The 25,787-nt window shown below is 37.4% G+C and overlaps 1 protein-coding gene across 9 annotated transcripts in view; it reads left to right on the forward strand.

The window, feature by feature from the left end:
* Pak3 (p21 (RAC1) activated kinase 3) overlaps window positions 1-25,787 on the forward strand; it is a 236,127-nt gene that overhangs the window by 127,790 nt on the left and 82,550 nt on the right. For 7 of the 9 annotated variants that reach the window (XM_021152815.2, XM_029473398.1, XM_029473394.1 and 4 more), the window contains one exon: window positions 13,078-13,279. In XM_021152815.2, the coding sequence (XP_021008474.1) occupies window positions 13,105-13,279 (175 nt within the window). In that variant the 5' untranslated portion in view covers window positions 13,078-13,104. The other 2 variants (XM_029473395.1, XM_029473397.1) reach the window with 2 other exon arrangements.

The raw sequence follows: 25,787 nt of genomic DNA on the forward strand, positions 1-25,787 counted from the left end.
GACCCCTTATCTAAAAAATGTTCCTGGAGCAGTTTCCAATTGGGAGGGAGTACCTTGGGGTAAAAAGTTCAGGAGTGCTCCGGGAACTATCTCTGGATGGGAGGGGTAAGAGAACTCTGAGCTGAAGAGTTCATGGAGAGTTCAGGTGTCCAGTCATTAACTCTTTCATTACACACTAGTCAGACCCTATTCATTCTCTTGACTCCTTTGAGGACATTAACATTTCTGGTTCTTTCTTCCTTCTGAAGCATCTTTTGCCTATCTGGATTGTAATCACAATATTCATTGTATACCTACTGTCTAACTTCCATGAAGACAAGAACTGGTCATGGCCCATCTCTGTATTTTCCCTATATCCGATGCCATACTATAGACATCAGAAGGTTGTTGGCATGGAGGTGTAAATGTGAGCTGTGGATTTAAGAATAACATCTAATAATTATATGCCATTATTTGTCTGAAAGTTACATCATTGTCTATACATTTGGTATGTGTTTAAAGATAAATATAGCCACTGACTGAGCATTCTAACCTTACTTAGAGCTATGTACTTATTTATTTATGCATATCACCTAGCATGATTCCTGTGAAATACAGAACTGATAAAGGCTTGTTAAATAAATGAGAGTGTAAACAGATGGTGTACTTAGGGGCTTTTATTAGTAAAGTCATAATATTCTTTTCCTCAAAGGGTTTTGAGGAAAAGTCTGGTTTTGTCCCAAGTTTTCTTGAAATGAGTTCAACCTCAGGTTAACAAAGATAAAGCACTAACTGATGTGGTTTCCTCTTAAAGGCAATGGTTTAAGACTCTTTTGTTCCCATATATATATATATATATATATATATATATATATATATATGCATATATATACATATATATATATATCCTTATAACTTAAGATCCTTATTAAGCTATGAATAAAAAGGTGTAGGTATTTGTAGGTGATCTGCTCAAGATCTTCAGCCTAGCTAATGGATGTTTGATAATACTTTGACAGATACACCATAGAGAAGTTGCTAGGATCACTTTCAAAGGAGCTGGGATATTCTAAGATGAACATCATTTCACATATCTGTGTATATTTATTATGAGAAACCAGATTCCTTCTCCTTATCCACAGTATATTTGTTATGATACATTCTAAGCCATAGTAGATATTCCTGAGGACGAATTTGGAAACTCCTTACTGGTTCATCCTTAGGCCTAACTCACTTTCTTTGCACCAAACTCTGCTTCTGTTTCATCTGCAGTTTTGCTCGCCAAAACCCATTTCTTTTTTCCTTTAATATGAGTGTTATGGTCCTTCCTTCCGTTTCAGCTCCAAATTTTGTCTCTGTAACTCCCTCCATGGGTATTTTGTTCCCCATTCTAAGGAGGAATGAAGTATCCACACATTGGTCTTCATCCTTCTTGAGTTTCATGTGTTTTGCAAATTGTATCTTGGGTATTCTAAGTTTCTGGGCTAATATCCACTCATCAGTGAGTGCATATCATGTGAGTTCTTTTGTGATTGGGTTACCTCACTCAGGATGATATCCTCCAGGTCCATCCATTTGCCTAAGAATTTCATAAATTCATTGTTTTTAATTGCTGAGTAGTACTCCATTATGTAAATGTACCACATTATCTGTATCCATTCCTCTATTAAGGAACATCTGGCAGCCACCAAACCCAGACAATATTGCATATGCCAGCAAGATTTTGCTGACAGGAACCTGATATAGCTGTCTCTTGTAAGGCTATGCCAGTGCCTGGCAAATACAGAAGTGGATGCTCACAATCATCTATTGGATGGAACACAGGGCCCCCAATGGAGGAGCTAGAGAAAGTACCCAAGGAGTTGAAGGGGTCTGCAATCCTATAGGAGGAACAACAATATAAACTAACCAGTACCCCCAGACCTCATGTTTGTAGTTTCATATGTAGCAGAAGATGGCCTAGTCAGTCATTATTGGGAGGAGAGGCCCTTCGTCTTGCGAAGATTATATGCCCCAGTACAGGGGAATGCCAGGGCCAGGAAGCAGGAGTGGATGGGTTGGGGAGCAAGGTATGGGGAGGGTATAGGAGACTTTCAGGATAGCATTTGAAATGTAAATGAAGAAAATATCTAATAAAAAAGATGAGTGCTATGGCCTGTTGACCTCAGTTTGGGGGGCTTGCTGGGGCCATTTAAAAAGTACACAGGAGTCTCCTCTTTATATATATGTGAACACCGATGAAGCAAAGCTGACTGTGTGCCACAGTTAGGATCTGCTCTTACAGGAACCAATCACAAGTCATGTCTTCAGTAAGAAGACAGTGGCTTCTGTAATCAAGTAATAGGGTGTTGAGAAACAAGCAGATTAAAGAGATCATTTGATCTGACAATTTGTACATCATGAGAAGGCTATAGAGAGCCCAGTGTTACCAATTGTGAAGTTACTGTTCAGACTGGACTTTTTGTTTCTAAACAATTACTTTGTGTGGTTTATGATCCTGTTTGTTTGTTTGTTTGTTTTTGTTTTTAATTTTTGGTTTTTGGTTTTTGGTTTTTCAAGACAGGGTTTCTCTGTGTACCCTGGCTGTCCTGGAACTCACTTTGTAGACCAGGCTGGCCTCTAACTCAGAAATCTGCCTGCCTCTGCCTCTCAAGTGCTGGGATTAAAGGCATGCGCCACCATGCCCGGCTTTATGATCTCTTTTTAAATCCACGGTTTTCTTTATTTGTGTTAGATTTGTATTTTTGAGACAGGGTCTCATGTAATGTTTGTTGACTGGTCTCGAACCCTTGTTACTCCTGATTTTCAAATGCTGTATTTACATGAGTGCACCACTATGCCAAGCTTGTTCAGTTCTATTATTTTTTTTCAAAGTAAAACACTTGTGATTGGTGGTGGTAGTTGGTGATGGGTGGGGGTGGGGAGTAGAAGATAACAATGATGGGGAGTTTTTAACCAGGTCTGTGACCAAGTAGATGTTTATATTTGACTATTTTTGAAGAGGGATAGATGGCTATTGTCAACTGCCATTCTTCCTCCAGTATTTTAGGAAAACTATTTTCTTAATTCCTCAGTTTAGATTTATTTTATCTGTATTTGTGTTTTCCTGACGGATCTCCTTGAACTGGACTTATGGCTGGTTGTGAAACACCATGTAAGTACTGGGCACTGAACTGCAGTCCTCTACAAGAACAAGTATGCTTAACTACCGAGCCATCTTTCCAGCCTCAACCTTTTTAAAAAATAAATAAATAAATAAGCAAACAAAAAACCAATAAATACTATTCCACATTTCTTGATTTCTTTCAAATAAGATTTTGAAACCCATGCTGAGCCTTTTAAAATTGTGGATATTTAAACTTTAATTAAAAAGGCAAAACTAGAGGAAAGTTGCTAGATTTTGTTAGCTCAAGCTGCTTAGCTGCCAGATCTGATAGGAAATCACTTTTGGCTGAAATATAAACAGTGCCAAGTTGATGTAAGTTCTTGGTTTAGGAAGAAGACCAGGTCTCAGTTGCCCTCTTCAGACATGCATGGGCATTTACCCTACAGAGAGTCATTGTGGGTGCAGGGAAAGTAGGTGACACAACAAAGGGCTAAGCTAATGAGCTATGAGTCACAGGTTGCAGAGGAGCATTCAGGCATCTCAGTGCCAATGCAAAAAGTCCTAGGAAATGCAGCAATTGAAATTCTGAGCTTACATTTAAGGAAATGTGTTGATGTTTCACTGCGGTGGATAATTATAATCTATGCATAGTAAGAGGGAGCAGCTAGAATGCTGGAGACCCAAGACTTTGGCTCACCACACCCTGCTCCCTAGGGCAAGTAGTCTGCATTTAATTTGTTCCATCCGAATGTTTCCAAGGATATTACATTTTCTATTTCAGAACCCAGAAATGTTTTATTACTGGATTCTGCTTTCCTTTTATTTTCCCCACCTATTCCTTTGAGGTATCTTTTAGTGTTAATTATTTCTGGTCTTCCATGCTTAAAAACATCTCTGCCTTTGTACTTTATGTGTCTTACTCTATCTTAGGTATGCTGGTACTGGCAACAAAAAACTGAAGCCTTTAATGATGCATTAGTCTGTAAATATAAATACACATCAGACAGTCATTAGCAATTTCTTGGCATTAGCTCACACAGCATATACAATAAATAATAAAGTATTGTGCCTCATATATTTAGAGCCTTAAGAAGTCATTTGAAAGAGAACTATTTGTCCCTTGTAATACACATAGAATATGAGGTCCAGATGCTGGGCCTCTACCTATTGACTTCCTTTTTTTTTTTTTTTTTTTTACAGCCTGACACTGAAATCTGTAACTATAATCTGCTGATTTCTTGGACTCAATGCCAGGCTCCTGCTGGATACAATGGAAGCCTCTCATAAGAACGTTAGCAGAGGACAGGACTACTACACAGCTGACCTCATTTGCGTGTGTGAATGATAGAGAACATGACTGTTTTCTGTGTGAGTGCGCTTGTATGTGTGTCATCAGTGAGCTATCTCTTGCATAATCTAAGATTGAAACTAGAGGGCTGTAGAAAGAGCTAGCGCCTCCCTTGCCTGTCTGGCTGCTTTTGCAAACCTCCTGTCTAACAAGTAGGTCAGCTCCTCCTGATCAAATGATATTACAAATGGCTTCCCTCCATTATCCACTGTAATGGTATCTCCCTGGCGAGGCTCTCTGAAACAGCACACCCCTGTCTCCGATAGCAGAGTTCTCTTTGTGAGTGCTCCCAGAAGAGGCAAGCTCCAAAACAAGGCCGTCTAAGAACTGGTACAATTGGTCAACAAAAACTTTTGGAGTTCTATCAATAAACGAATAGCCTTGGGTCTTTGGATGGGAAAAGCAAATGAACTCAGTAAGTACCAGCCTGAAATGAGTTGATACGAAAAAGCTACACTTATTCTGTTAGTTTCAAGAGGTTAAAAATGTGTATATGAAAAAGCATGTGCATCTTTCTGTTTACTTGGATATATATTGTGTTGTAGTGTCTTGTTGAGAGGGAAATGACAAGAGTTGAGGAGTTTATAGTATCCTAGACTTGGTGACTTTGCCACTTAACCTATACTCTTCATGGAGGATAAAGAGATGGTACTGACTTCCTTGCTGTGTTGATGTGAGACACGAACCAGAGTAGAACATGGAAGTTATTTTTAGAAATTACAGTATATATATATATATATATATATATATATATATATATATATATATAGAGAGAGAGAGAGAGAGAGAGAGAGAGAGATGTTGTTAACCAGATGCTGGCTGCCTTTGAAATGATGCCTATTTGCTTTGCAGTTAAACTACTGCTAGTATTTGCGTATTTGCAAGCATGTCTTTCTTGGCTCAGACTTGCTCTAAGTAGCAATGTAGGCTTATGTAACATTCAGAGCTGAAACTAATGCCTAGAATATATAGTATTCCATTTAATTGTCTTAAATGCAATGCCTGTTGGGAACAATAAACTGTACCAGCCAATATGATAGTATGCACTTATAATGTTACCCTCATGGCTCCTTGCAGTTTGAGACAAGATGACAGAACTCCTAAGTTGGGCCCACACAGCTGTCTGTGGTTAATGGATGACTTCTCCCTTGTTCACCTAGTCTGAGAGTAGCGGTGTGGATGTAGAATATCTTAGAGACTCAGATGCAGCTCGTTATCTTTTTCATAAAATACCTTCACTGATATAACATATTGTAGAAATTAATGTCTGAAACATGTCTAGAAATGTTCAGATAGCAGTTAATAGAGAAGTGGAAAGTAGTGTGTAATACTTTTTTCATATATATTGTAGTGTTATGAAAGGCTGCATAAGTTTTCCTTTTCCTTACTTTCTGTGTCTCTGTCTCTGTCTCTCTCTTTCCCCCCTTTTTTTTTCTTTCTTTGGTGGTTGGGAGGAAGGAAACAATTTACAAATTATCTACTAGATTTTCTCATGTTGTCATTCATGAATGTTTGAACTAGGCAAGTTTGTTTGCAAATAATGCATGCAAAATAGAGTGGAATTAGCTAATTACCAAGACACAGCTTGTTTCCCACTGATGTCTATGCCTAACACTTATATAGCCATCTTGAAAATGTGTGTTTAGGGTATAGGGGAATGTAGGAAAAAAGACAACAAATATAATTCTTGAATCCTCTTTCCTTCCACCAACGTATAATTCAGTCTATACATCATTCCAGTAAAGATAGCAATTTCATCTTTATATAACCAAAAATTGATTTTGTATTGATATAATTCTCTGAGACATATAATGACTTTAAATCTATGCTTATTCAATACTTTGAAGTCTAAAGGCTGTCATTAAGTTTTACTCCTTGATGTACAGCACTAATTCTTTTTATGCAGAACCTCCACAAATTCTCCTCCAAAGAATTTCTGTAATACACTCATCTTTTAACAGAACTCTGTTACAAACATACTATGTTTCTGCAATCCTAAAATCCATCTTCTTTCATGTGTCCTTGTGTTGAGTGATTGTTATGTCATTACAGTTCCTTGAACATTCTATTCCATTCCATTCCAGTTTGTTCCTGTCTAGTCTAGTCTAGACTAGTCTAGTCTAGTCTGGTCTAGTCTAGTGTATTCTATATCTATGTGCCAGACACATTACAGTTTACCCTGGACATTTCCTTTAGGCTCTAGGACATTTCCATCCCAGCCTTATGCTGTATTGCCTAGTTTCATATACAAAGGATATTAAACAATGTTGGTGAGATCACCAATGTCAGTTAATAGGCTTATGTTGCTGCTGGTTTTGTGGTCTGTGTGTGTGTGTGGGGGTGTTCTTTTTATTATGGCTGTACATTTGCTAGGCTCAGCTTTTTGTTGAAAGGCAGACAACATACTTGTTTTATTGCAAAAAGTATGCAAATAAATAATTACATAAAATGTAAAAGTACACAGATGCTTATTTCTATGTTTGGCTCTCATGGTACTTGTTTAAAATACTTATTTCACTTGCTTATGGCTTAATAAACGGTCTGGTAAGTGGTGGTAAAACCAGAGTTTCTGACTTCTCATCATACATATACATGGCATATAGTACCTGTAATAAATGGGTATAGTTGACATTTTGGCTGCATCCTATTCAACATATATATTGTAGTATGGGTTTTGATCATATTCAATAGTCTATAGTTGATTAGTTTTCTTTCCCCTTAACTTTTAGAATCATGTAGATTGGTGGTTTTCTTTTTTAACCTCCTGAGAGTTTAGTCTGGTACTGCATAGCATGAGAATGCATGTTGGCAAAGTGAGAGAGTAGCAACAGTAGTTGAACATTTTTTTCTTTTTTTCTTAGATATTTTCTTCATTTACATTTCAAATGCTATCCCAAAAGTCCCCTATACCCTCCCCCCACCCTGCTCCCACCCACTTCCAGTTCTTGGCCCTGGATTTCCCCTATACTGGGGAATATAAAGTTTGCAATACCAAGGGGCCTCTCTTCCCAATGATGGCTGACTAGGCCATCTTCTGATACATATGCAGCTAGAGACAAGAGCTCTGGGGGTACTGGTTAGTTCATATTGTTGACTTGAACATTTCTAATCATTGCATCTATAGTTTCCCTGTACCATAACAGCTAGTTTTAAGATGTAAGTCAGTAAGGGGCTGTGGGTATTCATACAGTGACCATGCACACATGCTCTCACACTTGTGGATGAGACTGAGAAGAGAGAGAGAAAGACATCAAAAATAGGCATAACATATCATAGTGATTTTAAAATAGACTGTTTAGGATCCTTGGTCATAGTGAAATTAAAATCCTTTAAAAAATAGTAGATTCATTTCAATTGAAATTACAGAAAATATGTCAACACTAACTCCCAAGGGATGGTTCAAAAATACATAGCATCCACAAAAACCATTAGAATTCTTTGTGAAGAAATATAGTAGCTTTGTAATCAGGTTACAAAAATATATAAATTGGGGCTGGTTGTTCATTAGTGTTAACTATTTTTCCACAATGCTAAGGGCCAGTATCTGAAATGGAAACACATGTCCTCTGGCTAGATCTAAAGTGCCACTCAAAAGTTTCTGTTGTAGAAGTGAAAAACAACAGTTTTTTGATTGGACTCCTAGAGAATAATAGTGCTTTTGTATATACTTGAAATGGAACCTACAGCCATCCCAAACAAAATAGTCTCTTTTAAGATCTTGGAAATAATGACATCATATGCAGATTGAGGCAGTGATCCATTTGTAGTGTCCTCTGTAGAAAGTTGTCTCAGAAGAGGACCTGACACAGTAAATTGGTATTCTTTACAAACATAACATAATAGGATTCTCTCTTTCAACATTTCTGGAAGAGTACAAGATACTTCCCACTTGGGGAAAAATACTTTAACACCAAGGCTTCCTTGTGAATACATTCCCTTTCTCCACTGTTCTCAAAAGCATACATTGAACCACTTGCTTTAAAGGTGGCTTAACCATGTCAAGAAGGTAATTTTTGTTTGTACTTCAAAAAACTTGACAAAGAACTAAAATAGTATTAAGATAATTTAAACAAAATAAAATCTGCAACATCTATGCAAACAGAGAGTGTTTAGGTCATGCTTCACATTCCCATTGGAGAACTGGACATGCATTCTTTAGTCTCAGCTTCATCTCTGTAAAGGTTGATTCCAAGCCTTCAGATGACCTCCTGATGAGACAAATGAAGCTAAAACAATTGCAGTTTGTTGAGAAGTAAATAGCCTTCGATATAAGCTCAGTTCTCTGCAAAGTTCCTGGGATATCATACCATGAATATGGTTCTGTGCATCTATGTATGTATGTATGTATGTATGTATGTATGTATGTATGTATGTATGTATCTATCTATCTATCTATCTATCTATCTATCTATCATCTATTCATTATATATGGATTTTTGAAATTTGAGTTGTAGATTGTTAGTACAAAACAGCTGCCTTTAGGTTCAATTTTCTATCTCAAGTAATCCTCAAATCTTCAAACTAAAACATACTTGGTATTATAGCATCAAGGCCATCAGGTAGCCAGAAAAGGAGGAGCACATAAGCATGCTGCCTTTTTAGAAAGTATAATTAGGAATGTGTAACTAGGTATGGAAGCCACACCTATCAATGAAGAACAAAGGAGCACAGTATGTTAAGTTACGTAGTTGCCCTAGAACCCTTGTTGTCTTGCCTGGTTGTGCAAGATCAGATTTATTCCAAAGAGGGTATGATTGTCTCTTTGACTTCTATCATATCAAGTTGAATAATACACCATCAGAAAATATGTATCATCTGCAACATGGTAGCTCTTTATCTATGTAGGACACAACCTTCCAGAAATCTGTCTCTTGGTATTTCTACTTAAATACTCAGGTCCTGCCCAGTAACTTTCACACTTAGTTTTTTAAATCATTTTTTATTAGATTTTTTTCTTTATTTAGAGTTCAAATGTTATCCCCTTTCCCAGTTTCCCCTCCGAAAGACCCCTCTACCCTCTCCCCTTTCCCTGCTCCCTAACCCACCCACTCCCATTCCTAGTCCTGGCATTCCCCTATACTGGGGCATAGAACCTTCACAGGACCTAGGGCCTCTCCTCGCAGTGATGACTGACTAGGCCATCCTCTGCTACATATACCGCTAGAGCCACATGTCCCACCATGTGTTTTCTTTGATTGGTGGTTTAGTTCCAAGGAGTTCTGGGGGGTACTGGTTAGTTCATATTGATGTTCCTCCTATGGGGCTTCAGACCCCTTCAGCTCCTTGGGTATTTCTCTAGCTCCTTCATTGGGGACCTTGTACTCCGTCCAACAGATGACTGTGAGCATCCACTTCTGTATTTGCCAGGCACTGGCAAAGGCCCTCAGGAGACAGTTATATCAGGCTCCTGTCAGCAAACTCTTGTTGGCATCTGCCATAGTGTCTGCGTTTGGTGGTTGTTTATGGGATGGATCCCCAAGTGGGGCAGTCTGTGTATGGTTGTTCCTTCAGACTCTGCTCTGAACTTGTCTCTGAAACTCCTTCCATGTGTATTTTGTTCCCCCTTCTAAGAAGGATTCTGAGCATCTGGGCTAATATCCACTTATCAGTGAGTGCATATAATGTGTGTTCCTTTGTGACTGGGTTACCTCACTCAAGATGATATCCTCCAGATCCATCCATTTGTCTAAGAATTTCATAAATTCATTGTTTTTAATAGCTGAGTAGTACTCCATTGTGTAAATGTACCACATTTTCTGTATCCATTCCTCTGTTGAGGGACATCTGGGTTTTTTCCAGCTTCTGGCTATTATAGATAAGGGTGCTATGAACATAGTGGAGCATGTGTCCTTATTACCAGTTGGAACTTCTTCTGGGTATATGTCCAGGAAACGTATTGCTGGATCTTCTGGTAGTACTAGGCCCAATTTTCTGAGGAACAGCCAGACTGCTTTCCTGAATGGTTGTACCAGCTTGCAGTCCCACCAGCAATGGAGGGGTGTTCCTCTTTCTCCACATCCTCGGCAGCATCTGCTGTCACCTGAGTTTTTGATCTTAGCCATTCTGCCTGGTGTGAGCTGGAGTCTCAGGGTTCTTTTGAGTTGTATTTCCCTTATAAAACTAGATGTTGCATAGCTGAGATTATTGTAATAATAAGTTAACATTTGGACAGTATTTCTCCAGCCCAGAACAATCAGTCACAGACCAATTTATTCCCAGTGGCTACATGAAAACTGTGAGCTGGGCCAGTAAAATAGGATGCCACAGATGAAATCAGTCTGGAGAATAGTATATTTAGAAAGATCAAAGGTCAAAATGCAAAAGAAACTGTAGTTCATTAGCCCTGCTTTCACATGTACCATTACCATGTGGTACTTGCCGTATTAGCATATACTCCACCTTGTTTGTTCATTGTACCTTATGCTCTAATGTTACAGTTTCCTCTCCAATTTCTCCTCCCAGCCCCACCCACACTTTCCCTCTCTCCTCCCCCCATTTATTCCTCCTCCCTTTCTCTTCAGAAAAGGGCAGTCCTCCCATGGTTATCAAATAGCCACACCCAACATCCTTTACTTGCCAGTAGTCCTTTAGGAAGGTAGTGGGGCATCATGGACTATATATATCGATTACATTTAGAACATAGGGAAGTAATTTAAAATTTTACTACTGTATATTAATTATACAAAATAATGAGATTAATTATGCTATGGGATAGATGTACATAATGTACTTGGATCATATTTATCTCTTTCTTATCTTCCTTCATCCTTTTTTCTGGTCCTCGTTCTTGTACTAAACTCTCCTTTCTACTTTAATATCTTATTTAACCTGTATTCTGCATGTGAGAGGAAATCATAATACTTGTGTTTTAGAGTCTGATTAATTTATTTTGCTGCTTTCCAGTTGCATTTATTTTTCTACAAACATGATTTCATAAAATATAGTAAAAACTTTAAATTTCCCTCATAAGATATAGCTAATAGGTAATTATTGAATTATTAATCACTAAAGGAATTTTGGCAGACTCTTTCTTCCTTCCTTCCTTCCTTCCTTCCTTCCTTCCTTCCTTCCTTCCTTCCTTCCTTTCTTTCTTTCTTTCTTTCTTTCTTTCTTTCTTTCNCTTTCTTTCTCTCTCTCTCTCTCTTCCTTCCTTCCTTCCTTCCTACCTTCCTCCCTCCCTCCCTCCCTCTCTCCCTTCCTTCCTTCCTTTCTTTCTTCCTTCCTTCCTTCCTTCCTTTCTTTCTTTCTTTCTTTCTTTCTTTCTTTCTTTCTTTCTTTCTTTCTTTCTTTCTTTCTCTCTCTCTCTCTCTCTTTCTCTTTCTTTCTTTTCTCTCTTTCCCTCTTTCTTTCTTTCTTTCTTTCTTTCTTTCTTTCTTTCTTTCTTTCTTTCTTTCTTTCTTTCTTTCTTTCTTTCTTTCTTCCTTTGTGACAGAGTTCCTCTGCATACCCTTGGCCATCCTGGAACCTGCTTTGGAGACTAGGCTGGCCTTGAATTCAAGAGATCCATCTGCCTCTGCCTCTCCAGTGCTGGGATTAAGGTCAAGTACCACCACCCCCTAGCAGAAGACTATTTCTGATTCCAGCAGTTATTTTTACTGCTGTACTTATGTTCACCTACAGTAAATGTCCTTTTATAAAGTGCCATGATAACTTGTATTTGGATAATTAACATATTGCTGTTAGTACTAAGTAATACTTGATAGATCTACTGAGATTCCATTATAGCTAGGTTTGAATTAGTTTATATGAAAACCACGAATTCATTCAAAAGACACTTTTAGAACCTCACTTGTGCCTGTGAAAGTCAACTCTTTTAACGGGAAGACACACTTTTTCCAGTTCATCCTCTGAGTTGGATGAAACAGGAATATCCCCCAATTTTGACACAAGAGCCTAAGTTACAGAGAAATTCAGAATAATTAATAAATTCTTAAAACCTAGGCTAGACTGTTCAATCAAGGTACCTTTTGGGGACATGAACTATGACAGAGAGTAAAATTATGATATCCTTCGGTGTGCTAGAGCTCTACCTTGGGCCATAAGGTCATTCAGCCCACCTGTTTTAGTTGCTTGCTTGGAAAAAGATGGACATCGTCTACCAAGGACTCAGGTACTCAGAAGTAAGGAGGAGACATCAAAGCATGCCAATGTTAAAACAGCTAAGAAATTGTAGCTGAGGGCCACTAACAATCAACATCCAAGCTTGAATCAACTTAAAGTTGTAAAAAGTTTATGCCAACGGCTGGACTGAAAAAAATAGTAATTGGAAAAAAGGAAAATGAAAAAAAAAAAAAAAAACTTGTGCCACTTGACCATTTTGATCATCAGCATAGGATTTTAAGGGACTGTGAAGTGCTCACTGAGAGACTGTGCATGAACAGCAGAAAGTAGAGTTCCACTGTGGATATATCAAGGGAGCTTACACATTCACATATGTATATTGAAAGTCATTAATGTCTTCATTTACTTGAATTTTGGTAAATTGTCTTATTAGCCTTTGGAGAGGCTTTCTCTTTGCTTGGTAAATTTGAGTGAGTACATGAGAGAGGAAGGCTGTGTCTGAGATGATAGACTCCTGGTGTATACCAGACTGACATTAGACATCTCCTCCCTTACCTCCTGTTTACCCCTGTTTTCTCCGTAGGAGCTGTGAAATCAGCTGCAACTGAAAATGTCTGACAGCTTGGATAACGAAGAAAAACCCCCAGCTCCCCCACTGAGGATGAACAGTAACAACCGAGACTCTTCAGCACTCAACCACAGCTCCAAACCACTGCCCATGGCCCCAGAAGAGAAGAATAAGAAAGCCAGGCTTCGCTCTATCTTCCCAGGAGGAGGGGATAAAAGTAAAGTATCAGTGGCCGGGAGTTCAAAGGGGGACAGTTTATTCTTTGATTAGCACTTTCTTGCTTGGGGAGTCTATTCTGGAGCCCAGGATGCTCCAAGCTTGCTTGACCTTTCACCTTGAGATGTTGCCATTTGTCAGAGGATCATGTGTGATTGACTTCCTGTGTGGTAACAGAAAATACACATGCTGTGTTCTCCTCTCACATAAACTGAATTCATAGATTTAAGTTAAGGGAAAGCACACTTGGCTGAGTGTATAGACACCAGCTGACTTTCTGAAAACTTAAGGTAGAATTTAAAGCAAGTTATTCCAAACTCTAAGTTGACCATCTGTGATAGTTGAGTGTTTAAGTAGATTGACTTCTGTATATCTTCTTGGTGACTGAAGATTCTGAGTTAAGTATATGGGAATACGTGCAAGTTACCTACAATGTTTTCTGTATGAATCACAAGGTAGGAAGGAAAACTTGGTTTTCTCTATTCCTCAATCAGTTGTCACCTACTTAATCAGTTCCATGCTCATGAAAGACACAATATATTATCATTTACCCTTTACACATATTGTGTAATAATATATTGTGTATCATTTACACGGTATATTATTATGTACCCATAATACAACTTGTTGCTTAACTAATGTATGCTACCACTTTATGACACTTAATTCTGTGATTTTATTTTAGTAAGTAGCTTATAAGGTTGTATTAACTGTCATAAAGCTCTAACATGGCTTCTGTAGATGTAACTATTGCACAGGATGAGAATACAGAGAGCATAAGGTTGCTTCATCATTGAAATTGGCCAAAAGGGAAAGAAAGGTAATATCTTTGGGGGGGGAGTCATTATTTATTGGTGTCTGCAAGGTAAAATAAGTAGTTTGGTGGTATTTATACAGTGTTAATGGATTTATAATTTGTATCATAGGAAGAGCTGAAATTCTTGTTAGTAACTGTTTCTTGTATGTTTTTGTTTTCCCTTCATGGCCTAAGGATTGAAGAGAAGTAAAAGGATGACTTTCCTCCCACACAAGGGATCTGTGACCTTATAGGGGGGCCATGTTTGCCAATACTTAAGTAGATCTTAAAAACTATTTTCTGAACATACTGGGTGGATTGAAAATTGAAAGTCACTATCTAGAGACTGAGTCATTTACAGTAATCATGTCAAAGAAACAATCCCTATACTACATCTGCTACATTGGCAGACAATGGACGAATAATGGTCTGCTCTACACACATCGTTGGTGCTATTGAAAGTGCATACTTTTGGTGTCTTTGAAAAATCTTACTTGTCCTTTTGAAGAGCAGGAGTTTAGGAAAATGAAGGAAGTTGACATTTCTGTTTTGTGTCAATAGTAAAACTACTGCTGTTCTCCAGACTAGTATCCAAAGATCTTCTCAGGGAAAAAAAATATCTGAGACAATTTTTTCTTGAACTGTCATGCAAACAGAGGAGCCTGGACGACTTCATCTCTCATTCTGGAATGGCTTGAGCAGTGCCTTCTTAGAGAAATTCAAGGCTAGTTGAAGGAAAAGAACCTTGAATTCAAAAGTCATGTAGATTCCTACCATCCATTTGGTACTACATGTATTTACCAATATTTACATGTTCTAGGATAAACACTATACTTAATACCAGCTACACTATGACTTTTAGTTTCTATAGCAATGAATGATCAAGCCATTCAGGAAAACATACATTATTTAGTAGTTAAAAAATCTCACAAAGGTTCTGAAGGGACTAATGTGAGGGATTCTTACACCATTATAATGTATCCTTAATAAAAGAAGCATTAGCTAGTTTGGCAAAGCTTGGTATTATGTTAGTGCAACCCAGAAGATTTAGCAAGAGATAGTGAGACATCTTTCAGGATCTCTGCCTGAAGGCAGTGAAATTTTGAATCAAGTAGAACCTATAAGTGATGAAATTGTTGTGTAACTAAATTTGACTATGATTCACACTAATATAGGATAGGGTATTTTATAGGATGCTCTTCAGAGAGGTTCTTCTATGAAGATGTGATTATCCTAAGAGACAATAAAGATAATTAGGAGGTTTTGAGACTGGAAGATAAAGTTAGAAGAAAGGGGAGCTATTATTATTATTGTTGTTGTTGTTATTATTATTATTTTAGAAAAAGAGGAAAATATTCCAAGGAAACTAAAGAATACTGGGATCTTTTCATATCATAAGTTACCTGTTCAAAAGTCATCAACTACAATTTACTATATTACTGGACAGCTGACAAGCTACCTTCAGAGAAAGTTTGGATGGTTTGATTGCACTTACAAAGTGCTATAGTAGTGGTTTTTTTCTTTTTAAAGACTGTAATGAGAAAAAGTTAACGTCAAAAAGATCACTAAGGTAGTGGAGTTTAAATGCCTCTACTGGATAGCTGTTAAGTTGCCTTCACAGCATGAATGAGTTCATTGAACTTAATACAAAGATTGTTACATTTCTTCCAAAAGGCCATAAGCCACATGTCTTCTTCACAAGGGGGTAAAGTCATTAAATAATGCTGTTTATATTTATCTTCTTGATACAGCTTCAAGATGGGACATTAATGATTCTGAGTACATTTTTATACATGATGTGAATGAACAGTACACCACCGTACATTGCTTCACAATCCTCTTCATTTTCAATCCCATAAAGAGTAATCTGTATATTCTTATCTTCCCTGGAAATCATCTCAGGATCTAAACAAAGCAATGATGAGTCTTTCATTATTGCTATTTTAAGTGATGAAAACTCTTCTTGTTCTTTTTATTTAGTGCTTTATTATTATTATTATTATTATTATTATTATTATTATTATAGCATATAAAGTATTTATAAGATATTTGACAAGTTCACTTGTGACTTCATATCTAATGTCCTTGTTTTTTCTCCTATCTCCAAAATTTCCTCAGTTACCGTTTGCTAGCTTCAGGTTTTTCTAGAAACCTGAGGACCCTAAATGGGTGAAGAGAGAATGTTGTTTCTCTATCCATGTTTTTTGATGGCAGTTTCAATAGCATCACAGTTTTTAATTAATAATAATTTAAGAAATCATTGAACTTGGGTTCTGCGGGTATTTTTCTGGCAAGAATGATTGTGACTGTTGATTAGTTGTGTAGCTTCTATGCACTTGAATTTTTATCACCTGACAAATGAGGATGGTAGGGTTTACCATGCCTTACCAAATCTTCATGATGACATAAGGTAGTTGTAATTACCTGAGTGATACAAAACTGACTACAGCTAGGTCATTATGAGGTAATATTATTATGTTTGTGGCATTTGACAGCTTCCACAACCAATAAACTAGGTTGCTGAACTTAAACCTTTTAAAAGTACCTTTTGCCATGACTAGAATTTATATCTCAATTATAGAACACTTTAAAAAGAAAATTTTCTTATGCTCATATAAGCCAAAGGTAAATGATTCGATTTTTTTCCTCATAGACCCTCTTTTGCTCATCATATCATTCATGATATTATTCATCAATGTCAACTTGTAAAATAAAGATAAGCACCTAGAAAATAAAAATCACTCATAATCATAAATCCCAGAAATTGTGCTAACATGTTGGTAGATTTCTTTCTAGATTCTTCATGTAAGAGTGTGTGTTACTTGTTTTGTATATTTAATATAATAATATATATATACAGCTTTATCTTCTGCTGTTCTATTTACCATTTTCTCTAGAATATTTGCCTCCATTTGAAAGTCTATAAATGTAATTTTTAATGGTATATATATATGTGGACATATGGTGGCATCATGTTTAAATTTAGCCACTTTCCTTTTTTGATTTTTGGATACCTAGGGACTTTTCTAATATTTTTCCACTATATATAACATATACTTCATTACTTAATTGAAAATAGTTCATTTGGTTGCCACACTGGGAAATCTGAAATTTTCTGTTTGTATTAGAGAACATCTATAGGTTAGTTTTTTTTTAAGAAGTCTCTTTAATAGCTACATTTCGTTGACCAAATGGAACAGGAGAAAGGTAAAACATAATATGGAGTAGGTTTCATTTGGAGATTGAGGATCTGTCATTGTTGGAGACAGTTCAATGAGCTGAGTCTTGGTGTTAAAACAATGTAGGTGGCACAGTTTGGCACCATTTTTTTTTTGATCCTATACTAAACAAAATTCGAAGGATTTAAACCTAGAAATGAATATAGTAATAAGTGGTTTGATTTTACTGTGAAATGTGGGTCAATTTATGTTTCTCTTTTGTGGACTACTAGAAAGCTTGGAGCCAAATGTGTGGTTCATGCATAGCCATTACAGTGACATTTCTTGGTTTGCATGCACTTTGGCCCACCTGCGTTCAGCTTCCTTTTATGTTCTTAACTTCATTTTTGTTTTTTTCCCTTTACATCCTTATCTATTTTGAATATACGGGCTCATGTTGTATTTTGTGTATTCTTATGTGTCAGCTGGCATCCAGTTTGGAATCAGGTGGTGAATAAGTACATGGATGAATAAATAAGCTCATTAATAAATATATAACTATAAATAAACCAGTAAGGAGAAAGCAATGAGGCAAATAAATGCAGCAAGGATCCTGAAAATGAAACAGTGCACCCAAGGCAATCAATGTTAGCGAGTTGAAGCTGGAAGAACATATGAGAAAGAAGCAGGCAAGGTTACACTCCAAAGTGGCCTCTTCTTCATGGCATCTGTTTCTCATGTACTTGTGTGTTTTATGTCTTGTACTGCTCTTGAGCCAGCAGCACAATGTAGTCTTTAGTCTCTCTGCTGTCTTTATAAAACGCATTTAATATGTACTTTTTTTTTCGTGAGGGAAATCTGGAGAGATCTGTGGCTTAGTGACCGGGGAATTATATGATGGCCCCTTTGCTTGGAGGTATAGGAGGAAATAGTGGGATAAAGATCAAATTATGGTATATAGAAAATGGTCACTCATTCCTGACTACTACCTGGGTGCCACTCTGTGCTGCAGGGACCACACATGAACATTCCTTGTTCTAGTCCATTTTTGCAGCCATGAGAGTATAAGCTTAAAGCATTTAAATATATAGTCTAGAGCTACATTGGAAAGACTGGAAGCCAGAAACATTTATGAATGTCTACATGCATCAAAGGGGCTGACTATATGCGTCATCATGGGCCTGCCATTTCCTTGTGCTCATCTGATCATTTCCCTGAAACAGTAAGTAGCTCGTGAATTAAGCTTGTAGCTATTCTTGCAGATTCATGTACCACTTTGAGGTTTCATCTGTACATACTGTCTTAATAGCCATTAAAGACCAGGCAGAAGGACATTAGCTGAATATTTTCCCCAAGGAAATGAACTATACATAAAGAAAATTCAAATAGGCTAATTAGATCCTATGAATGACTTTAGCAACTTAAGGAAGGAGAATAGACTTTACATACTGTAATTTCCGAACTACATATTGATGTTTAAAGTCGTGTTCCTCAATCCTCCGATGAGGTAGGGCTTTCCTTGACGCTGCTTTATACAAGAAGCCATGTCAGAAAACATTAAATGACTCCCACAAAGCTGATCCACCATTTATAACTTGACAGACCTGGCCAACACTCAAGCCTTAGTTCAATGACTTCTTGTCCAAACAAATGAAAGCAGTTGAGCTTGTTTTGAAAATATGTTTTAACCAGAGGCTATGTATATGTGGAATTTTTTTAAAGGAAAGAAATGGAGAAACAGATGACTTAGCAACAATGACCTCGCTCAATTTTTTTTTTCCTTACAGGCTTTTCTTGATCTTAGCACACCGTACTAACAGTACGCAACTAGATTTTTTTTTTTTTTGGATGCACAATTTTCTGCGATTACTAGATTCTTTTGAAGTCTTTTAAACTATTTCCTATAACAATTGTAATATTTGATGCTTATAAAATTATAACATTGGATAAGTATATTAAGATAGAATAGAAGGAATGCCCATTGTTCCTTCCCTTGTGTGCATTCCTAAGCCAGCCCTGTTCCTTGCTTGATAGGAAGAGCCTTGCTTTTCTATTCAGATTCAGTGTGCATTTGCCCAAGATGCTAGATTTAAGAAAGAAATAGTTATGTGGAAAGTTTTTAATTTTTATTACTATCTTTTTAACTGCACTTCAATGTCAATGTCTTTAAACATTTGGAGCCAACATTAAAAGTGGTGTTTTCTGGCTGGACCTAGGCTTCCCTGCTCATATGTAGCAGATGTGCAGCTTGACCTTCATGTGGGTCCTGAACAACTGGAGCAGGGGCTATCCCAAAAGCTGTTGCCTGTATGTGGGCTATGTTCTTCTAGCTGGGCTTCAATGGGAGAGGAAGTGCCTAGATTCACAGAGACTTGATGTGCCAGGGTGGAGGGATACCCAGGGGAGCCCCACCTGCAAGGCAAAGGATTATGAGAGTGGGTGTCTGAAATGGCAGTGAGTGGAATGTAAGGTGAATATGTTAAAAATTTTAAATTAAAAAAAAAAAACTTAGCAGATGAGATGGTTCAACTTGCTCTCATGAACAATGACTTGAGGTCCATCTGAGGGACATTCATGGTTGTCCATGATCAGCTTGTCCTCTGATCACCACATGCCAGTTAATCTATACACCTACCAACCCATAATCACACATCTCACACACAGACACAAACACACATAAATGAATGCACTTGCATGTGCACGTGCATGCACACACACACACACACAAACTTTAAAAACATTGAAAAATAGTCTTTTGTAAAAAAAAACCCAGCAGATTGCAAACATTTGCTCTTTGTAATATTTGATATTTTGTCTCATCACTACAACCAACCTCTGATGGTTAAAACCATTTTTTCTTCCCACCAAAAACAAAGTAAGTCTGTGGGCACATTAATAAGATCATGTGAAATTATTTGCAATTATCTACACTTCAGTAAAAGTGCAGCCTAAAATGTATATATCACAGCAAATGATGTTTTTCAAAATAATATTTTTGCTTTTATTAAAGTTTGTGAAACCAATACCAATGATAAGAAAAAAATCTATAATTAAATGTTACCTCAGAAGAAAAACAAAGTGGTGTTTTATGCCTGATTTTCCAATGCCATTGCCACGAAGTATTTCAAATAGTCTCAATTGTAAAATAATGAATTTCAAGGCTCCCAAATTGAAAACTAGACAATTACTTTTCTTGCTGTGTAAGGAAAGATTTAAATGTCAGAAAGAAAGATTTACATGTCATAAATTCAGGAGGTAAGAAAATTCTGTGGGACTCCTCCAAATAAGATATTTCTATGTAGAGCCAGAGCATTAGGGACTAGAGACTTGGCAGAAATCAGGACCCCTGGGATTATTGCCCTAGGAAGAACTATTCTGAGGTACTTATACTTAATCAAGTATAAAAAGAGCTTCAGAAGGCTTCCACTTAAGCCTGACAACAGAGTGCACACCATGCTCCATGACTGTGAATCAGAAGATGAGACAAAATGATAGCAAAATGAAGTAAAAGAGCAGCAACTCCATATTTAATGCACCATCTTAGTAGTTAATTATATAGTAAAGTATTTTAAATCTCACAAACCCACAAAGGCAATATTTTATAGACAGTCCGCATGTCTCACCTAGATAAAGAAGGAGCATCTCACGAAGAATTGCCTGTTAGGAAAAATGAATGTTGTCATCCAGAGAATGTGGATAACACTTTAAAACTGCTCTTCCAGAGGACCCAAGTTCAATTCCCAGCACCCACATGGCCAGGACTTTAAACACAAATGTAATTTATTGATGTGTCAATTCAGAAGGAAGACAGTCTGGAAGCATGTCTGAACTGCTTGTGTCTTTCACTCAGACAATAGTTGTGCTGGCTTTTGATATGTCCAGTGCAGTGATGAACGTTGTAAGAGAGCAAGCTCCTTATCCTTGGGAAGTTTTCCAACTGCAAAAATAATCCATGCATGTGTGCACATACATGCCCAAGCACATGTGTACACAAAGGTACACAAAGGGAGAGGGAGACAGAGGGAAGCAGAGAGAGAGAGAGAGAGAGAGAGAGAGAGAGAGAGAGAGAGAGAATAAGAAATACCCAGTAATTGGCCTTCGATGTGAAAGATGTCGTAATAGGTAGATCCTTTCATTTCTCCGTTGCATAGCCACCATTAATTCTCAGCCCGAGTGAAGCCTGATACTACCTTAACAGCACCACAGCACTACCTTGTCTTCAGAAAAGCTCCATTATCTCACCCACTTGCTCACAATCCTTTCCCACACATTCTTTACCATTATCTCTAGTTTCATCCTTCTGTCCTTCTTGATTTTCAAGACTATTTCCCATGTGTTTACTGTTGTCTTCTCATTTAGTATGTTTGCTATATGCTTTCTTCTGACCTTTTACTTCTACCGTCTTGCCTACTTCCTTATAGACTTTATTTACCTGGTACTTGTGGCTCATTTCTAGTCCTACCTCTACTTCACTCCGACTGTCCACTAAAGATAGATTTATTCTAGAACATTTATTCTCTATTATTCCAATTTAATTCTCTGTTTTCTCTAGTCTAGTAATAGTGTTCCACTTTATTAAGCTCATTCTCCCAGTTAATTTGCAACTTTAAAGTATTGCTTAAATTCCTAATGAATCACCTAGCATAATCTGTCACTACAATGAACCTTAATTAAATACTTGATCCTAACTGAACCATGACTTATTCAAAGAAAATGAAAGGAATCTGATTTTAATCCCATATATGAATGCTTACATCAGAGAACTATCCAATCTGAGTGTTTACTCTTCTCTTGAAAAATATTTCTGTATTTAAAATATGCTTAATATTATGTTTTTCTGCATTAATGTAGCTTTAACTGTTTAAATTTTGCTACATGTACTCGAACATATTGCATAATTTCCATGGTCTTAATGATTTCTGTATGTAAGCTTTTAGGGCAAATGTCTGTAGAAAAGCTTTTCTATGTCTGTCTTCTGCCATTATTATTGCTTGCCTGCATGCTCAGTATTCAGCTAGAAAGTAGCCAGGTGGTGGTGGCGCACGCCTTTAATCCCAGCACTTGGGAGGCAGAGGCAGGCGGATCTCTGAGTTTGAGGCCAGCCTGGTCTACAGAGTGAGTTCCAGGACAGCCAGGGCTATACAGAGAAACCCTGTCTCAAAAAAACAAAACCAAAGCCAAAAACCAAAACCAAACCAAACCAACAAACAAACAAAAAACAACAAAAAGGAGCTAGAAAATAATTCTGGAAATATCTTAATGACAGATAATCAAAAGGAAGAACAAATGTTTAAAAACTCTGGAATTTTAGGGAAGAGAGCAATTAGACCTCCTAGAGCAAGTAAGACTCACCTGACAATTTTCTAAAACAAATTACAGAATGGGAACAGCGTTATTGACGGATGTCACCTGGGGGAGACTGGTTGTTTCTCTGTCCCTTAAATCCCACCCAACTGTGTTGCCAATATATATTTTGACACAAGTGACATCTGACAAGAAATGAGACTGAGTGAATGTAGAGTCATTCCCTCCAATTGGGTTACAGCAATGACACCATCAACAAATTCCTATACAAAAAATAACTTTATAGTGTGACCTTCATTTTCTTGGCCTTCTTGGTGGACCTGGGTCATAATTTCCTTGTTAATAACACATAGCAAATAATAATGGTCTGTCTTCATAGGGCCATTTCATGCAATAAAGGCATTAATCTATCTATTCATTTGTTCATTCATTTGAGCTGTTATGAAATATTGAGTCTTGTAGTGTTTGGAGTCAAAGAAGTCATAAATTACCATCCCTGCCTTTAAGAAACTGATGGCTTGGTAAGAGGCAAGTTGGCTAACGATTAGCATTTACTATGGTAGAAAGAAACAGAAGAGGAGTAGAAAGAGAAATTGGTTGGAGACTGGAGATTAAAGCAGTTAGAGAAGGCTTCCTGAATGAGATGACCACTAACTGAGGATAGCCTTAAGCCAAAAAGTATCTAGAAATATATAAAAAGTATATCTATCCATCCATGTAAAGAGTAAGTAGATTTTCTAGTACAAGGAGCAGCATTGTAAAGGCAGTAGGCATGAAACACTGCTTCTTGACATTTCATGGATATAACTACAAGAATTTCAGATTAACTAGTATGAAGGATGGGAGAGGACGAGGTGGCATGATGAAGCATTGGAGGAACAATGCAGATCAGAAATGACTAACTTAGGGACCAGTGCCACTAGAAATAGCCTAGGAAATGCAGATGTGGTATTTAGAAAGGAGGATTGATAAAGGTGGGTAATGGATCAGGTAGCAAGAAGAGGAGCTAGAGAAGGGTGGGGTAGGAAAGAAAGGAAATGTAGTTTCATGTTGCTTCACAAGTATTTACCATAAAGAACCAGAGAGGCAGCTAACTGAAGATGTCTAAGGGCAACTATACTGGGGTTGGGATTGTGCTGAGGCAAGGCTGAAAGTATATATAACATGTTGATAGTATAGATGCTGAAATAAAGCAGGTGTATTGAAGAGATGATTCAAGGGAGAGTAGACTGATGAGGAAAGGTGACCTAGGGCAGCTTGTAGTGAATGCTATCTGAACAACCAACAGGAAAATCCTCTTATAATAAGTCCTAAGAGGAGAAACAAAGATAAAGAACTGGATTCTAGGAAATAGCCATGTACAGGAGATTCAAGACGTTTATGATCAAAGATGTTTGTTCTTATTGAGAAGACAGTGGTTATAAGGTGAAAAGTGGCACTTGGGAAAGGAAGACATTAATGTGTGTCTTCGGGGAGATATTACAGTTGTTGGAGAAGTGAGAGATAAAGTACAAATTGATTTGTGTAGATGTTTAACCCACATAAGGAAGTGCTGAGTGACTCCAAGAGAAGCCATTGGAATGAGGAGACTGAGAGGTCCATTTATTTATTTTTTGGGAAAATCTCAACATGTCTTCTAAGCCTGAAGAAAAATTTCAGAGAGAAGTGAAAGACTGAAGAAGGAAGAAGAAAAATAATCTTCCAAGAATCATTAGTGTCCTAACAAGGGTTTGCTATTTTAATAATAATACAGTCCATGTTATCATTGAATTCCTCCAGTTGGAAATCCTCAGAAACTTTAGCATATAAATGGAGGAAGTTTAGGGTTGCATTATGTCAAGGTAGAACTTTGCCAGACAATTGTTAGAGCTCATGTGGTGAGAGTTTCTAAAACTATAGAGTAGGAGCCATTTACATGATGCATCATAGAATGTAGGTCAGGGAGGTGGTAGATTTGCTTCATTAAATAGATGAGAGCCAGAGAATGTAGGGTTTCTTAACATCATTGTAGAAATGATACAGGATATAAGGGGTTGACAAAATTATAAGGTTAGTAGAATGGGAAGCTCAATTTAAAGCATGAGAATACAGGGTTGAATATTTCAGACAAAAGGTCAGACAGAAAGAATACTTGGTGTTCTCCACCCTAGCCATACCCTATGTCTGGTGTATATATATATATATATATATATATATATATATATATATATATATATATATATATATATATATTCCAGTTACTACCTCTAAAAAGCCTGACAGTTCTAAGTAGACATCAAACATTGAAATTTTATATAAACCTCTGTGGTATTCTGGTACAAAGCCTGATTGAGAGCCATTCCTTTAAAAGATGATGTAGAGAGTGGATTGAAAGAATAGAAGGGAGATGACAGTGATCATATCTGAGGAAGGTCAAGGATCCCCTGAAGGAAAGGGTATGAAGAAGTTGGCCACTGACATCTCCTGTTTCATAGTAATGTCAGTGTAGAGATTAGAATGGAAGCCAGGAAGCCAAAACTCTTCAAAGGATGCATGGGCTTCAATGAAGGGAGCACGACAATCACCTCAACAGGAGAGTAATTTGTAGGCAAGTACAAAAAGTATTCCCCTCAAATAAACGCCTTGGAATAAAATGATAGAAAGTGTAATGTCATTCTGTCAGGTGGAATGGTCTTGGGATAGAGAAGAATAAACAGCTTCCCCTAGGGATACCTGAAGAAGAATTCACCCTCATCAAATAAGTGACAATCCACACATCTAAGGGCTGTGACACATCATTTTTAGCATAGATTCCCCATCCAGATAATGGTAATTTACAGAGAAATTTAGAGCCCGAGGCAAGGAATGATGAGAGCATGTAATGAATAGCTTTAATGTAGGAGCCAGTTTTTCTTAATGGTATAAGGTCTAGCTCTGGAGAGAATACAAAATATTAGGTTCATGTATAGAAGGGATAGTAGGATACAAGAGGAGCTTTTGTTTCTTTATAAGGTGATAGAATAGAGATAGATAGCAAAATATTAGAAGGTTTAGCTAGCCCTAAGATAACAGGGAAAATTTATTCATACTTACATGGTCCAAAAACCAAATGGCATTTCCAATTTGTGATACAACCAGTAATCTGAGCCGGGCGTGGTGGCGCACGCCTTTAATCCCAGTACTCGGGAGGCAGAGGCAGGCGGATTTCTGAGTTCAAGGCCAGCCTGGTCTACAAAGTGAGTTCCAGGACAGCCAGGGCTACACAGAGAAAC

The sequence above is a fragment of the Mus caroli genome, chromosome X (assembly GCF_900094665.2).
Source record: "Mus caroli chromosome X, CAROLI_EIJ_v1.1, whole genome shotgun sequence".
Classification (NCBI taxonomy): domain Eukaryota; kingdom Metazoa; phylum Chordata; class Mammalia; order Rodentia; family Muridae; genus Mus; species Mus caroli.